Source organism: Fukomys damarensis, unplaced genomic scaffold (assembly GCF_012274545.1).
Source record: "Fukomys damarensis isolate Sample0158 unplaced genomic scaffold, DMR_v1.0_HiC HiC_scaffold_2, whole genome shotgun sequence".
In the NCBI taxonomy this organism is placed as follows: domain Eukaryota; kingdom Metazoa; phylum Chordata; class Mammalia; order Rodentia; family Bathyergidae; genus Fukomys; species Fukomys damarensis.
In genome coordinates this window covers 13,695,256-13,712,210 of record NW_022900914.1, presented here as the reverse complement: position 1 = coordinate 13,712,210, position 16,955 = coordinate 13,695,256, and the positions used below count along the sequence as shown (strand labels likewise).

The 16,955-nt window shown below is 43.5% G+C and overlaps 1 protein-coding gene across 4 annotated transcripts in view; it reads right to left on the bottom strand.

Moving 5' to 3' along the window:
• Ltbp1 (latent transforming growth factor beta binding protein 1) overlaps nucleotides 1-16,955 on the bottom strand; it is a 219,578-nt gene that overhangs the window by 33,818 nt on the left and 168,805 nt on the right. For 2 of the 4 annotated variants that reach the window (XM_010645197.3, XM_010645206.3), the window contains exons 21-22: nucleotides 10,745-10,870; nucleotides 7,058-7,201 (exon numbers count right to left, since the gene is read on the bottom strand). In XM_010645197.3, the coding sequence (XP_010643499.1) occupies nucleotides 7,058-7,201; nucleotides 10,745-10,870 (270 nt within the window). The remainder of the gene's footprint in view (nucleotides 1-7,057; nucleotides 7,202-10,744; nucleotides 10,871-16,955) is intronic. The other 2 variants (XM_019204342.2, XM_019204345.2) reach the window with 1 other exon arrangement.

Below are 16,955 nucleotides of genomic sequence, written 5' to 3'. Positions count from 1 at the left end.
AAAGGGTTGGATGTGAAGGGAGGTAAATAAAAAGGAAGACCACAGAAAGGTGGAGATTTCAGATGGAAAAGACGAGAAAGTTCAAGGTGAAGGGTACAAGAAAAGCACTAGAGGAAAAACCTTGTAACGAGAGCCTCCCTACTGAGTTTCTGTTCTTGCTAAGCTCAGCTGGGGGAGGGTCAGGCCAGCAAGCTGTCCCCATCTGGGCTGCAGAGTCCACTCTGGACACACAGACCTGAGCCACAACACGGAAGGAAGTGGTGGGATGCCTGGCAGAGGTGACATCCGAATCAAGGTTTTGAAAGATAAGAGGGAAAGGAAGTCAACAAGCAAGGTGTGAGAGGGGTGAGGAGGAGACAGAGAAGTACAACTGTACTAAGCAGAGGTGGGCAGAGCGGGAGAGTAGAGAGGTGGTCCATGCAGGGAGTTAGAAGAGGGTGGAAACCCGAGGAGGAGGCCTGGTCGGGCCTCCCTGGACTGGGGCTCGGGGAGACACCAGGCAAGGTGGCGGCCTCGGCATCTATGACCTGGGCCTGAGCAGAAGGCAGTGTCAGTCTCTGCACGGAGGAGAGCTCAGGGCCTTGTATTAAAAAGCATGTGACAAACACCCATCCGAATGAACACATTTCTTTGGTTTTTGTGAAGGCCTTGGGTTAGAATGGGGAGCGGACACTAGAACGGTGGGTCACTCTAGAGAGTACAAAGGGCCTTGGAGCCCTACCAGTGGACTTGGAGTTTTTGATGAGTGGTTTTGTCTTTGCTGGTGAAGCCTTCACAGAGAAGGGAGCCTGGGGTAGGCACGGGCTGGGAGGTGGCGATGTTACTAGAATCTGGGAAAGTAGGGAGGGGCAAAATGGGCAGAAAAAGGTGAAAGATGGGACTCCTGAGAACAAAACAAAGTGCTACAGAGAGAAGGGAGAACAGTGCACAGAGAAGACCGAGGACGAGAAGCTCATGCAGACATGGAATAACACGAGCCCGGCCCTCAATCGCAGCACACACGGGCTTCTCAAGGCCAATGTCTGAAGGAGCAGGCAAAGCTTGCTGGAGGGCATAAGAGGACACGTACCAGCCATTCCTCTTCCTAATCTGCAGCAAATTCTAAGATCCAAAATGCACATGCAGGACAGCAATGTGGCCGCACGCAGTACCGAGGAGAGAGTTTTCAGACGTAGTTTGAAGTTATCATTCTGATATGTTCGCTCACCAAAATATTAACAGGCCTTTATCCAACACTCAGATATTATTTTAGCTGATGTAACAAGCAGAAATTTTTTTATAAAAACTAGAAGTTTTGTAATTAGCACATTTTTTCCATTATCATCTTGGATGATATTGGATGTGGGAAGAAACTTGATGATGATTTTTTTAAAATAAATGAGCATATTTTCTTCTACCTCACCTACATTTATGGTATCCATCCACTATAAACACACAGTAAGACTTCAGGAGTTTTATGGCATTTTACAATGTTTACATTCTAAATACTGTGGTCTCATCATCTTTGAAATTTTTTCCTACCAAATGTTTTTTTTAATCAAATTATTTTTTAAAAACTCAATGTTAATTTATTTTACAAGTTAACTAAACATATTTTAAAAAAATCCTAACTCTGCCAGATGTAACAGTTGACTGATGTTATATGTGGTTTCCTGTCTTTAAAAATATATGTACTATGTACAGGGCTGGGGATTTAGCTCAGTGGTTCCACCGCCTGCCTTGCAAGCACACACATACATATACACATACATACACAAGGCCGCAGTGTCCCACTCTAGAAAAATAGGAATGCCATTTGAGGTTTGGTTTCAGAACCAGGAGGATGGGGTGCACATGTCCCCAGTAGTGGGGAAATGCTTTTTCTTTCACACCTCTTATAACTGAAACAAAACCAAGCAGGATTAGTCCCTACATAGAAGTGTAAATAGTTTGTCATTAAGTGTGCCCTTAATATGGTGTTTGATAAAATGAAAAATTTGTTTTCTACAGAACTAGCTGGGAAAAGTCAGCACTGTTATAGAAGGGACACAACCCGAAGTGTACACAGGCAGTTTTATTCAGTGGCCGCACTGCATCGCCTGTGTATCAGGTACTGTGCTAGGCAGCCAGCTGGGCTATGGGCATGCAGAGAAATGTGACACAGAGAAGACTTCCACAGTGAACAAAATGTTATGGGAGCCAAGAGGCAGAATCTAGTAATTCTACCTTAGGGATAGGTGAAGACTCGACAACTTGGGGACAGCTGCAGACTTCTATAAAGATGTGAGTAAGATCATAAGAAAGCCGGTTTACAAGGGAAAACACGGTGGGCAGAAGAGTTAACAGGGGCAAAAGCACCGTCTTGGGAAAGAATGAATATTTGCAGGGGCGATGTGAGCAAGGGCGTGGCTCAAAGTAGCTATGGGGAGTGTGGGAGATGGCTGCGTGTACCTCAGAGCACACAGGCTCCTACTGCCCACTGATGGATCTGGACTTACTGCTCTAGGCAGTATTAAGTGGTTGAGAGATTAAGGACATAAAACCAGATCTGTCTGGATAACATAAACTCTGGCAAACTACGGAGCAGGAAGTGATGACAGGCAGGGCAAGAAGTCAGGGAGCTACCACAGTAGTCCTGATGATGCTCAAGGGCTGGCCAAAGGCAGCAGTGATGGAGCAGGGGAGAATCTGAAGGCGAGACTGGCAGGAGGTAATGACGGCTTGGATGGATTCCGACAAGATGGGGGAAAACCTGAAAGTATGACTTCTGCATTTACCATACCGACGTCTGCCAAATGACACGTGAACACAGGGAGAGGAGTAGTAATTAATTTGGTTTCGGGCAACTGTCAGCCAGAGATGCTTTTATATGACACCCTGGAAGAAAGGTCCAACAGGCAGCTAGAAACAGGAGTGAGACACTTGGGAAACAAGTGGGGCAGAAGATCCTTAGCAGGCAACGCCACGCTCAGGGATGGTTCACTCAGAATCAGATACGGTCTCCCAGGAGGAGTGCAGAGAGTAACAAGAGGGTTAAGTATGCAACTCCCTGGGTCTCCGTGAGGCATGTGCAAGAGCAGAGAGAGAGAGACAGAGAGAGAGACAGAGAGAGAGAGAGACAGAGAGAGAGACAGAGAGAGAGGACAAGAGCAGTCCATGGACACAAGGAAAAGCACTGTTCTGAAATTAGTCACAGGGACAAGAAGAGGGAGAGAGGGGAAGCCACAGTCAAATGTTTCATAGGATGGAGTCTGCAACAAGACTGGTGGCTTTAGCATGGGAGCTCACTTGGCACCCAAGAGAAAGCACTTTCACTGAAGGGTCAGGGCCCGGATGCCAGTGTACCGAGGAGCAAATGGAAGATGTTCCCGTGGAGGCGCGTGGCACATGGGGTCCCCCCGGGTGAGGACACTGCCGGAGACTTTTATTCTGACACGTTTCTGTATTCGCCATCTTCTGTCATGAATGTGTCTTATTTTAGTAACAGTGAAAAAGGAAGTTGAATTTCCAAAGAATCTGGTGTCTGGGTGTCCTTAGCTCTGAGAAATAGAAATAATGAAGTGGGAAATCCCCCAAGTGGGGTTCCTGTACCCGTTCTGCCATTCATTAGCTGTCTGACCCCAAGAATAATATTTAGAACTTTGGTTTGGGCCTTAGTCTCTTTAGCCACAAATAAAGGAGCCAGGCTCAAAACCACTAAACTGGTTTCTAAATGTTGAAGTCCAGGATGTAGCTCACAATGCAACACTAAGCTCTCAAGTGAATTAGAGAAAATTAGTAAAGAAACCCTCTAGTAAACCGTTGTGCAAAGCAACATTTACTTTGTGATACAATTACCCCATACCTTATAATTTCTGATTTTATTTGCTTTTCTTAGATGGCATCGATTTAAAAATATATAAATTTTTTTCATTGTTCTTTTCATCAGACCTGTTTTAAAAATCAGATTCACTTTCTACCAATGTATCCCCTCTGTTCACCAAGGAAGAGAAAGGCATCTTGTGGGTAAGGTTTGAAGGCCACAGTTGCCAAGACGAAATATTTACTGTTTCCTTTAGAGTGCCCAAAGACATAAAGTTTTTACTGAGCAATTATCACAGGTACTAAGGAAATAAAAGCATCAGACTGTATTTCACATCCATACCCTCTTAAATGTGATGAATGGCTTGGTATGGTCATTTTTTAAAAGTCATTTCTGTTTCAGATGCTTTTAGCAAGCAACATACAGTGATATAAATTAATGGCCAGAGGCCTAGGCAGTGAAAAATATCAGATTAGACTGAAAGAAAAATTATATGGAAGCCAGGCGGTAATTCAGAAATAAAACCCTAGGATATGAGAGCTCAGAAGTACCTTAAAGGCCTTGTGGGACAAAGTCCCGTGGGAAGTGGGTGCCCTTACCAGTGGGCTCCCCGCTTGCTCTGAGACACCTCCGGGGAAACGCTCACTACTTCATGAGAAAGCTATTTGCTGGCCCACTCTTGCTTAGTGACTGGGAAGCCCTTTTAGATACTGATCTGAAATCGGTTTCCCCAGTGTCCCAGCCCTGGGCCGCAGTTCTGTCCTCACAGTGAGGAGACATGAACTGCTTCTGTAACTGCTCATTGCTGCAACGTGGATTGTCCCGGGGAAACTACACACTGAGCGAAGATGTTACAGGTGGCTGGGGTTGTAGCTCAGTGGTGCCGCGCCTGCCTGGTAAGCGCAAGGTCCTGAGTTAGATCCCTGGTACCGGGGAAAAAAATGTTACAGGCTATACTGCAAATTCCTCTTCCCCTTCCTAAATACTTTTCCGGAAGATGAAGAATGTGGGCTGAACATATCATATCTACAGGGAAATGAACAGGAATCCTAGGTTGAACATCTGTTCAAACTTGGTACCAAACACTGTGCTCTGTGTAACGTTCGTTCGACTGGGATATGGAACAGACTCTTTTCTCCACCCGACCAACCTGCTGGGAGAAAGGTGTTCTTTTGGTTCCGAGCAACATCCTGGCCGATGCCCACGGCAGCCACATGCTCACAGCCAGCCGGGACTCACACAGGTCTACATCCCTCTCCCACCGACAGGGACTCTGCCATGCTTCTCCACACCCTCTATACCAGCGCGCTGATTGCTGCACTTACACAGTTTAATTAAATGGGAAGCAAACCAATAAAAACCAACATGCATATAAGATCTGTTGTATTTCTAAGCAAGTGCTTTAGAAAGACCAGATAAGGATGACAGAGGGAAAAAAAAAAGCTGCCAAATGAGGTGTAGATGATTCAAGTGTGCAAAACTAAACAAATCTGGGGGTATTTTGCGCTCATTTGCTTTGTAAAGTTCTTTAAATCCTTACTCTCTTTCAAGTAGGCAGTGCAGACAATGCATACTAGTGAGGTTTACGTACGAGCTACACAGAGTGCCAAGACTGGACCACTGCTGAAAGACAGACCTTGGCGCTTCTTCAAGGACTGCTGAGTGAAAGTATAGTCTTATGCTTTAAGTTAAAATTAAATATCTCAAAGATTTATCTTTTTATGATTCCCAGTTGCGATCATCTTCAGAGAAACGATCGAGTACTAGTCCTGATAGTCAGACTAAGGTCCTCATTGCAGAATACCAGGGAACTGCCTAAAATGAGGACCATCACAGGTAGTCTTAGAGCTCCATGGAAGCAAAGTTACATCTTGTGATCCTCCTTCCTCAGCCTCCCAGAAGGCTGAGGTTATAGGCACCTGTCTTCCCCTTTTACAATATTACAAGACAAGTAAAGGAAAAACCTAAATTTCCATGACATCCTACAATGATCCCTTTCTGTATTTCACTGGCATTCCCTCTGCAGAGTATGATCACTGGGATAGTTTTGTTTAACACTGTATCATATACACTTAGCTTGATCATGGCCACCTAATCTTCATATAGATCATTAATGACTCTTCAATATCATGATCTATGAATTAACTCATTTCAATCATTCAGGTAAGGTGTTACTCTATGGCACCAAGGACAAATACGGAAAAGGCAGTTAGTTACTTAACTTCAGCAGTTACTTAAGGCCAACCAGATTTCTGTTGCGATTTTTCTAATATAGGTACAACTAAGTTCAAAAAGTCTTTTTTATGTCATATGTGTCACTGTGGTGACCACTTAAATGAACTGTGCTGTCCCTTAGTAATAACCTGCCTCTTTCCCTTCACATGTGTTTGAATTAGTGTTTGCTCATTTAATTCTGTACCTCTTGTGCCTCTCTGTATTTGGTAACTGAGAAACAATGTGTGGATGAAAGCATTTTTATACTTTAGTCTCTAGGACTTGTTAAAATAGTTCTGGTAAACAGAATAAATGTCCCCTATCGAGGAACAGTGAAAGTTATTATAGAAGCATGGCTAAGGTTGAGATTCAGAAAGTAAAATGGCCTTTGTTTCATTTTATTTGGCTTTCAAAGGATCACTTGGTCTTTTGCTTTTCTTAAGATACCAGTTATAGCTACAGAGCATAAACTAAAAGGGTGCTGTGTGATCTGGAAGTTGATCGGTTTATGTGGAACACCATCAGCTCTCCATTTAGATTTGTGCAGCCTGACTCAAATTTAAAGTGAATGCAAACCTGGCAACTCTCTAGGCCAAATTCTGGAAACACACCTTAAGAATTCTAAGTGGAAGTAGTTTTTGTAGATCCTTAGAGGTTGCTTTTGATTTAGAGAAGTGTAAAGATAAATTTCTCCAAGGGGGAAGAAAAAAGAATTATGCATTTTAATGAGACAACACTACATTAAACCCTAGCTGATCACTCTGTCAGTTTTAGGCAATCCCCAGCAATGCTCTCACCATTTTGGATCCAGCCTCACGCCGTCTCTGAGTTGGAAAGCTTATTAGAGGCCACGTAGCTCAGAGAGTCATCACTCATATATGGTTTCCACTGATACAGCAGTAACAGAAAGTAACAGGAAAAAGTAATGGAAATTTCTAGAAGCAGGATTATGCCAGGACTTTGGGACTGCTTCTTACCCAGTCACAGTGTGAGCCCAAGCCCATGTAGGTCCAGGTCCTGAGAGGAGCCCTCCATCCCCTGCACGACACCACTTGGACTTACCTCTAGAGGCCCGGGAGCGGCACTGGCCTGTCATGGGGCTGTACTCCTGGCTTTCGTCAGCACACACACAGAGGAAGGACCCCTCCACATTTTCACAGAAGGCTTCCCCACACACGCCACTGAGCAGCTCACATTCGTTCACATCTGGAAAAGGGAGCACAGAGCAAGTGAGACGTGTGCCTCCTTCCTGACAGCTCTTTATTTTACCAGCTGTGCCAAGGCCTGAAGTGTTTGCTGGAAATGAGGTGATCCTCAGGGAGAAACCCAACCCCTTTCAGTCTTTTAGGGAAGGGGTCCCTGAGGGCAGACTGTACTATTTGGCCTGTATGAGAGAACCATGAAAGCGTAAGGCAAAGGTCCTGCATTCCAATGCTAGTTTTAAGGAACACTCTGGAATTACGGAAGCACAGGATGTGCCCTCTGACTTCTAGTTATGCCTTCCCCAACCTTTCAACACAGTGAAGTCATAAATGAACCAGCACGCAACTACTCTTGGTTCTTTAAGGAAAAAAATAGAAGCATGAGCACGTATTTCAGCAACCACGGAATCTTTAAATTTCTTTAGAAAACCTAAAAACCTACTGAAGTGTCTGAAAATACAGTTTTCCTGCAGCCCCAATATTTATAAATTAGAATCTGGGGATGCAAAGACAAGACCACTATAAATATTCATCAGGTACATTAGTCATTCGTGTGAACCAAACTGGCAATAACTAATCACTGCTTCCACTGTCTTTTTCAAATTCTGTTGCTGTCCCCAGTATAACTAATATTTTACTAAGTGTTTTTCGTGTGTGTGATTAAAATGTAAAAATATAAAATTAAAATATAGTCAAGGCATCTCCTTGGTATGTGACTTACTCAACACTGTGGAAGTATGATACACAGCCCTAAAGAAAGACTAACTGTTCATTTGACCTCGCCCAAAAGTACTTACTTTTTCTTCTTAAAAAGGTTTTATTAATGACTGCCCTGTCAGCAGAGTAGTTGATTTGCCATCTGAAATGCTTTTGGGTCTTATGCCTCAAATTTGTACAGACATTAGCTTTTATGAGCACTCTTGGAGAGGTCTCAGGCCAAGTTGAAAATCTGAGCAATTATCCAACCCATTTAAGGAGAAACATCTTATTTTCACCTGCTACCCTCAGTTTATAGGACTAAAGGTTTATGGACCTTGACTTACTGGGACAATTACCTCAGTTTCTCTCTTTCACTTTTTATATAAACAGATATTAATCCAATAAGCTTGGTTTCACTTATAAAAAAAAGATTTTGTAATATGAAGTAGAACTGGAGCATTTAATCAGTCTACACAGTCATAATGTAGAACAGAAGAGTTGGCTTTATAAATCTGCCAGTTCACATTTATCTATTTTAGGTAAACATCACATGAAACTTCCTACTTCCCAGCTCATTTACATAGCGACTGGGATTTCTCCCATAGATTGCATTCCTTGAATCAAGGGGTCTTAGAAAAGACTAGAAAGTTTACTCTTATGGGCCACGCCCATTTGGCCCGTATGTGGGGAAATAATGACAGTCAGGCTTGAATCCTTCCTTCCTGCAGTGTAGAATCAAGTCAGGGAAATTCGCAGGCTTCATGAATAGTAGGATTAAAGAGTATGGAGCTCTGCGGGAGCATGAGAAGTGGTCCTGTGGTGCAAGGATTAGTATTTGAGCCCAGAGCTGAGGGATGAGTAGGCCAAAATGAGAGGTGGGTAGGCAGAGTCCAACCAGAGGACACAGCAAGCCAAAGCCTTGCCTCGTGACTGATTCATCCATGGAATGTGAACTCCCAGGGTGACCAAGTGCATTTAACAGGTGCTCAGTGTACTGCTGTTGTTATTTTTGCAATGCTGGGGATAGAACCCGGGGCCTTGCACACTACTGAGCTACATCGCCAGCCATCAGTTAATATTTCTGAAAGAATGAAAAGACAAAGTAACATTTGGCAAGTTCGCCAAAATCACAACACACACCCCCTTCTCTAAGGACGGTGTTTTGTGTGCCCAACAGAGATGGCAGCAGGCGTGGCATGCACACCTGGCCGGTTAGAACGGAACATGAAGCAGAAGCTCAGGGCCGTGTGCAGTCAGCGGTGGCTTAACATCGCACAGCTCCACAAGTAAGAGTTAAACCCAATTCACGGAGTACCTAGGGCAGATCAGTGACTGCGCCCACCGAGGAGAGAGAGGCCGAGGGGGAGAGAGAGAGACAGAGGCACAAAGGAAAGTGAGAAGGTCCCTGATCACATGGAGATCACGGACTCTGTGACGCCAGCACACTCGTGATGAAATCATTCCGCAGAATGCTACAATTTGCTGACAGTGCCCTGCAGGCAGGTGGAAAGCAACATCTCAGCTTGGGAGCAAGGAAAGGAGCAAGGACAGATGGGAGATGGCCCCCGGCTTCATGCTTCGGGAAGGAGTGAGGTGCAGAAGCCAGGCTCGGGAAGAACATTCCCAGCAGGAGGCTTGAAAGGCAACCAGCTAAGTGTCCTGCGCATAAGCAACCATAAGCACCGCTGTTGTTAGGACATAAAAGGTGAGGAAGGGAGTGGTGAGGTTAAGAAAGTAAGTAGGGGCCAAATCCCTATCTAGTCAAAATATACACAAACACCGGACAATCTGAATTGCCTGCATTTTGGTGGGAAGGGCAGTAAAGCAGGAAGGAGTTGGTACAGAGATTAGGACAGTCCTAGCTGTTTACTAAAATAGCTATGTCCTGACTCAGTCTTACATTCATCTTCGGCTTTTGACTGGCTTGTATTTAGGCTCAATACTACTTACTACTTTATAAACATTTTCTGTGACTCAGGATTAACTAAATTTCATAATGAATCCCAGACAAGCAGTTACTACTGAAATGATATTAACATCAAACCTCCAAACAGATTTTCTCTTCTCGGCTTTTTATCTGTGTAGCAATGGAACTAGTGTTTTACATATAAATTTTCAAAACATAAAAATAGACTTTCTTCCAGGGCCATCTGCCTTGTTATAAACACAGCTATTTTTCTTCATTAAGAAGAATAAAGAAAAGACATTTTGAGTTTTATACCATTTGTTCTATTTCCCATGAAACTGCTCTAATTGCAAAGATGCTTTGTAATGGATTTGATTTGAAGAAATCACGGCAGATCAGAAAATGAAATGCGAAATATCTTCTTCGCTGGGAGCCGGTGTTCGAGAAAGCTCTAGGACACCCGATGACATTCAAGATTCTTTCCACTCTGCTCGATCCCAGAACTGACTGAAGAAATACAGCTGCACAATCCAAAGCATCATTTTACTGGTATCCTTCCTGGAAATTGAAGTCCTACCGAGCTTCCCCTGAAATGCACTGCTGCAGGAGGTGCTGCACATGGTGAAGACAGAAGTGCGAGGCCACACAACAGACTCTTCCCTGTGCTGTGTGAGAGGGACTCTGGAGCCTGCCCGCTCTGCCAAGAATTCAAACAGCTGTCCTTTCACAAATAGTTTTAGAGATATGCTTACATATTTCGTAACATCCCTATCATTTCAGAAGCCATGGGACATATAATTTGTACGATTTCAAATTATATGATAACATCAAATTACGATGGAATTTTGCCTGAGTTTCCTGCTCAAAATCTCCCACTGTTGATGAATTTGACCTCTTTTCAAAAGGGACATGAAACACCTTGGGAAAAATCTAATAACTCACCCACACACCCTTGCCCATCCTGTGGGGCTTGAAAGCCCTGATAACAGAGGCAGCGGAAGGAGCCAGGTGTATTGTCACAAAACCCGTGACTGTCACAAACAGTGTTGTTTACACATTCATCAGTATCTGTAAAAGAGATGTGCAGCATCAGACACAAAACACAGGCTGACAAACACCAGACACTAATGAATAAACAGAAGCACTTGACACACCCCAATCAGTCTGAGATGACCATGTTTACACAGAAAAAAACATTTTACGTAGTAATAAAATGTTTTGATGGAAATGGGTGAAGAGCCAAAATGTTGAGTTCTATGAGAAAACATTTACTTCTTCTCAGGAAATGTTTTCAAACTGAAACAACTGCTGCGATTGCCATGATCAGGATTCCTAAATGTTTTCTACTCTTGGTTTCCAAGGAGAGTTACCGTCTAACAGGAGAAATGGGTACAATTTGGACTTTCTCACTTCTGAATTACAAAATACAAGTTTAACATCAAAGTTTCTTAATTTTTTTAAAACTGTCCCTTCTGCTTTCGGGGCAAGACTCCTCCTCCCATTTTGCCTGGTCTCTTCTGCCCCCTTGGCTAGGGAATAACAACTAGAAAACAAAGCCCAAACATGTTCGGTACTGGTGCACTTTTTTTCTGAACAGTTTTGATCTATGGTTTCTTGAGCCCACAAATGCAGAACTTGTGGATATAGCAACCAACTAAACAGCTTATCTGTAATACAGAAATAATAGTAATGCTGTGTATGACATGAGTAATACTGGCATGTGCCCTCAATTACTGTGATGATTAAACAAAATAACGCGTACAAAGCCTGACCATTATTTTCTGGTTGGCCACTCTTGACCGCTAAGTCTAGTGAGCACCCAGGCTCCAGCACTCTTCCCATGTTTAGTAACAGAATGTTAATATTATTCTTTTTCTGCATTTGGCCACTCTGGCTTGTCCTTGCCCTTTCGCAGTCTGCAGGTGGATGTCTGCCAGGGCTCTGCTCTCCACCAGACTCGGCTGCAGGGACCACAGACAGTCCTTGGGATGAATCCCAAATCTCTGTCCTCAGCCAGGATCCTTCTCCTAAGTACATGTCTTTTTTTTAATTCTTTTATTATATGTTCATAGTTTATGCAGTTGACAGTAACCCCGGGGAGTGGTCACATGTACATATGACAGCTTGTTTCTGTTTCTGTCTTTTTACAAAGCCCTTCCCTCCCTCTTCCAATTCCCAGATCCCATGTTTTATTCTTATTGGTGCTATTACTCTTAGCTCATGTTATGGCGCACGATGTTTACATTAATTGCGGTTATTAGGTTCCTGTACGTGGCGTATCTTCATTCTTTTTATTTCCCCTCTTTCTTTTCCTCGTCCCTCCTGCTTGTTCCTTTCATCCTCTTCCCTACTGCAAGAGTTCCATCCCCTTGCCCCCTTCCATCCACCCGTTCTTAGGGTAGCACAGTGACTCCCTCAAATGAGGGAGAGCAAATGTATTTAAGCTGTGTCTGATTTCACTCAATGTTACATTTTCCTACAAATGTTGCAGATCTATTGTTCCTAACAGCAGAGCAGTATTTCAGATGGTGGTATCTATTTGATCTGCTGCTGTACTATCAAACTTTCTCAAGCCTAGAGCTGGATTCAATGTCTTCCTGCCAAACCACACTACCTAAACTCAGTGAGAAGTTGCTCTCACTTCTCTTCTTCCTTTTTTGCCTTCATCTCCCCTCCCTAAACTGAACACGCAATGAAATTGTTTAAACACCTAAACAAACGAATCTTAAGAAATAGGATCTGACTGACCTTGAATGTCAGCATGAGGCTGGCATGATAACTTTCTGATTATAATCAGGAGGAGGAACTGTGCTGTGCAGTCACTGAACACAGGTCACTGATGACTTCAGGCTTTGCCAAATGAGATTTGTCACAGAGCCGCAGGATTTAAGGGCTGCACACTGAGGCCTGCTGCATTCTTGTGTATGCACTAATGGTATCCCAGTCTCTCTGAAGGTTTGACCCCTGTCCTTCAGACCCATTTCTCTAAAGGTGACGGGACACGTCTGTAATAAATGAACCTATTATCACTCCTCGCCTCACCTCGCCTCCACTTCTCCTGTATTCCCTCCATCGGTGAATAAGTCACCAGTCACCCAAGCCAGAAATCTCGACGTCACCCTTCCCTTTGCTCACTCCCTGTCCCTCTCAAGCCTGCTGTCTTATCTTCCCCTCACTCCCTGTACTCCTAATTGGCTTCCCTTATCTGCAGTCTTGCCTCTCCCTTGAATCCATTCTCCACCCAACTGCTGCCAATGGGCTCTTTCCAAAATGCAATCCTGTCAGCACCATTCCCTTGCTTAACAATGCTCAGAATCCCTTGTTGGCTGGAAAACCACACAGCCTTCTTAGAAGCATACAGAGCCCCCACATCCTCTGGCTCCTGGCTACCTGTGAGGGCACAGTTCTCAGATAACCTTCCTCCTGATCTGTGCTCCACCTTGTCGGTGCACTAGAGCTATTTGGAAACCTCCAGTCCTTAGTTTCTCACTGACTTGGTCCACGCTCCTTTCCCTACCAAATCCTTCCCAGGCCATGCTTTGCTCAGAACCTCCCCCTCCTGGAGTCAGCCCAAAGGACACCTCCTTCGTGGCACTTTCAGGGCCCCTCCACTCTGCTCCCAGAGCATTTTGTGCCACTGCTATGTTTATCACAGCTGCAAGGTTTGGGTATCTTAACCAACCCCACCAGCAACCTATTTCTATACTAAAATGGGAGGAGAGAGGGCAGGCAGCTACTAGAAATCTGCTGCTTTTCCAGTCCAGACTCTTAAAGTAAAATATCTTGCTAATTCTTGCTTTATTAATTCCACACAGTTATAGCAGATGATTTCTTATTCCTGTTCACCAACACAGGAACTGCAAACGTGTCCTGAAGGTGAACGAGATCCCAGCTGGCTATGAATTACTGGGTGCCCTGCAGACTGACATTTACTGTAACAGTGATTAACCGGAAAAGTTTAGATGAGCAGTACTTTGGAAGTGAATGAATAGGAAAATGTAACGTGCAGTGCCTGCTGGAGACTAGCTCTTCGACAAATAATATCTTACAAGAATGGCATAATGTAACTCTCCACGGTTTCATGTTTTCCACAATGAGGTTAACAGTTCAGGAAGAGCACCACATGTGCTTTGCTTCTCTAACAACCAAAATAAAAATACGATTACGTTAGAATTTTCTTTGATGATGCGAACCCTCAGATATTTTCCCACCGTTACACTGGACAAACGAAAGCCACCCCGTTCTGCTGAAGTGAAATTTGGGTCATGAAACTAAATTGCAAATCATCCGATATCATGTGTTTTCTTTTTCGCTTAGTGTTAAAACCACTAAATCAATCCTGCTTAGGGATCTGTAAGAGCCATGCATGAGATTATCACTAGTGATATTAACGGGTTAGTGATCTGCTGGAGTGATTGTCCAGTGATCTCTCAGTTGTCAACTAACACAAATCAAGTACGCTAACTTAAGAGCTGCTGATTGCTCATGCGAGTGTTTGCTATTTATATATTACTAGAAAGGGTAGGTGTAAATAGTCACACTGCAATGGAAATGAAGTCAAGAAATAACTACACAGAGCCAGGATGGTGGCTCACCAAGGTGAATCCCCCACTGCCCATATGGACCAAAATTTTTTCAAAACCTACTTATTGTTATCTACCTATTAGAAAAGGATTCCGAGAATGAACTGAACCTTCAGTTTTTTGTTTTTGTTTTTTTTTTTGGTACCAGGGATCGAACTTGGGTCCTTGTGCTTGCGAGGTACGCAGCAGAACCACTGAGCTAAATCCCCGGACCTGAACCTTCAGTTCTGCAATAAAGGTTAAGACCAGGCACTTGGTGACACCCTCTCACTTAGGCAAACTATGAAATTAGAACACAATATGGAGAAGACGCATGATTTCTAAAACCTTGTTTACTGAGCAAGAAATTAAAACTGTGATAAAAGAGCTGGACAATGACATTCATAACAAACACTGGCGATTCCTTTACATTTTTTGTATTATATTCAGAAGAGTCTGTGTGTGTCCTGAGAAAGGGCTGTTTGTATCTATTTTGTTCATAAAGTGCTTTGGTTTTTTTTTCCCAGAAATATTCTTCAGGTTTTTTGCCTTGAATTAAGAAGGTGCTTTATTTTCTTAGTTTCTTGACTGTTTTGTGGACTTTCTTTCCCTCTTTCTGACATGGCTTCCCTAATGTCACTAATGAGTGTCCCTTCTGCTGCCAGGCCACTCCAGAGAGGCACGTGGCGGAAATGACTGGAGCACTCTGGGTAATGACCATTCACAATAAAGTATCCATGGCTACCGCACAGTGGGGAAGAGACGGCCTTCTTGTTGTCAGAACATTTTCAGATGAATCATCTGGTCCATGTGGACCTAAGGGGAACTGAAGATTATCCAGCTCAGCCTCTTTAAGAATCAGGAAATTGAGACCTGAGCAGGGGAAGCGACTGGCGTCAAGGTTACACAGGCAGTTTGTGGGAGCGCAGACAAAGGGATGGTGCTTCGTTATGGAACAATCTTCTCTGTGCGACCTGTCTGCTTGCCTCTTCAGTATAACGATGGTTTAAAAGGTTGCTCCTACTGGATAAAGAAGATGTGGTTTTTCTATAAAATGGAGTACTACTCAGCCATAAAGAATGAGAAACTAGGGACATTTACAGCTGAGTGGATGCACATTAAAGCCGTACTCTTAAGTGAAATAAATAGGACAGATAAATGTGTAAATACCAAATAGTTTCTTTGGTGTGAAAAACTAAAAGTCTAAATAAGGATCGAAGGTTTAATTGATAATTGAAATAGGAAGAAAGGGGCTAAGGGAGCAGAGGAAGTGGGAGCGGTAGAGAAAAGGCAAGAAGGGAAAAGAAAAAATATGAGAAAAGGTCAAAATGGAAACAAAGTCCTTGTAAATAGGGAAGGGTGCTCTGGTGTGAAAAACTAAAAGTATAAATAAGGTTCAAATGGTATAACTGATAGTGTGAAATAGGAAGAAAATGGCTAATGGGGAAGTGGGACAGAGAGGGGAAAGGAAATAAGGGAAAAGAAAAAATGTGACAAAAGGAAAAAGTGGAAACAAAGTCTTTGTAAATAGGGAAACGTGAAGGGAGGGCAGGGGTAAGGGGAAAAAACAAGAACCAAGACATTTCATGTAAAAGTACAAGATCCCAGTGACAAATGCAACTGTATTGTTTGCTTTAAATGTACTGATAAACTTAATAAAAAAATTAAAGTAAAAGGTGGCTCCTGTGTGATGAACAGAATGAACCACACCATGAGCCCAACAAGCATACTGGACTGTTTACTACCAAGACGGAAGTCAGAACATACTGTCACTTACTGACCTAAGTTTAGTCCAGTATACCTGGTTACTGCCACTGAACAAGACTGGACATCTCTGTCCCTAAAACTAGAATATCACCTCACCTGAAGCACCTTTCACATCCATGTCGTTGCTCTTGGGTCTCTTCCGAGAAAGGAAACGACCCGCTATTTTGGCTGAGAGCTTCCTCGCCAGCTATAGTAGGTTAAATATTTGATGCCAGGATCTTAGGAAAACAGACACAGAAAAGAGCCTTACACTGGAAGGGATGCAGGGCTCAGGAGAAAGGCAGCCTTCATACTCCTTCCTGAGAGGAACAGAAGCCAATCAGGTAGAGGAAATCCCAGCTGGGAAGCAAGACTGAGAGATGATAAACCAGCGGACTAGTGGCCCAAAGGAATTGTAAAGTGGCATGGACGCTGGCCCAAAAGACATTACGGTCTCCTCACAGCACAGGAAGGGAAGCCAGCGCCACGCGGAAGATGAGCACATGGCCTGAAGAAAAAAAATTAAATTTAGCCAATAGGAAATTAAAAACTGGCCTTGGAGATAGTCCAGAAAATACAATAGGATATTGTAAAACCTTTTCTGAAAAGGTCCACTGAGGTCTGGCAACACTGACCAGGCTGGAAAATATGGTCCTTACGTGTTAAGAAAAATAATTTAGTTCTGGGAAATGGGGACAAGCCAGAAAACAGTAAGAAATGATGTTTTCATGTGGAGTCTGACTACTACGCCTGCCTTACAGAGAAGGGAAGGAAATATGCAGGGACCTTGATGGTCACAAGTCTGTTCTGAAAGCCGGCAGCCTAAGATAAGCTAGAAGAAATGA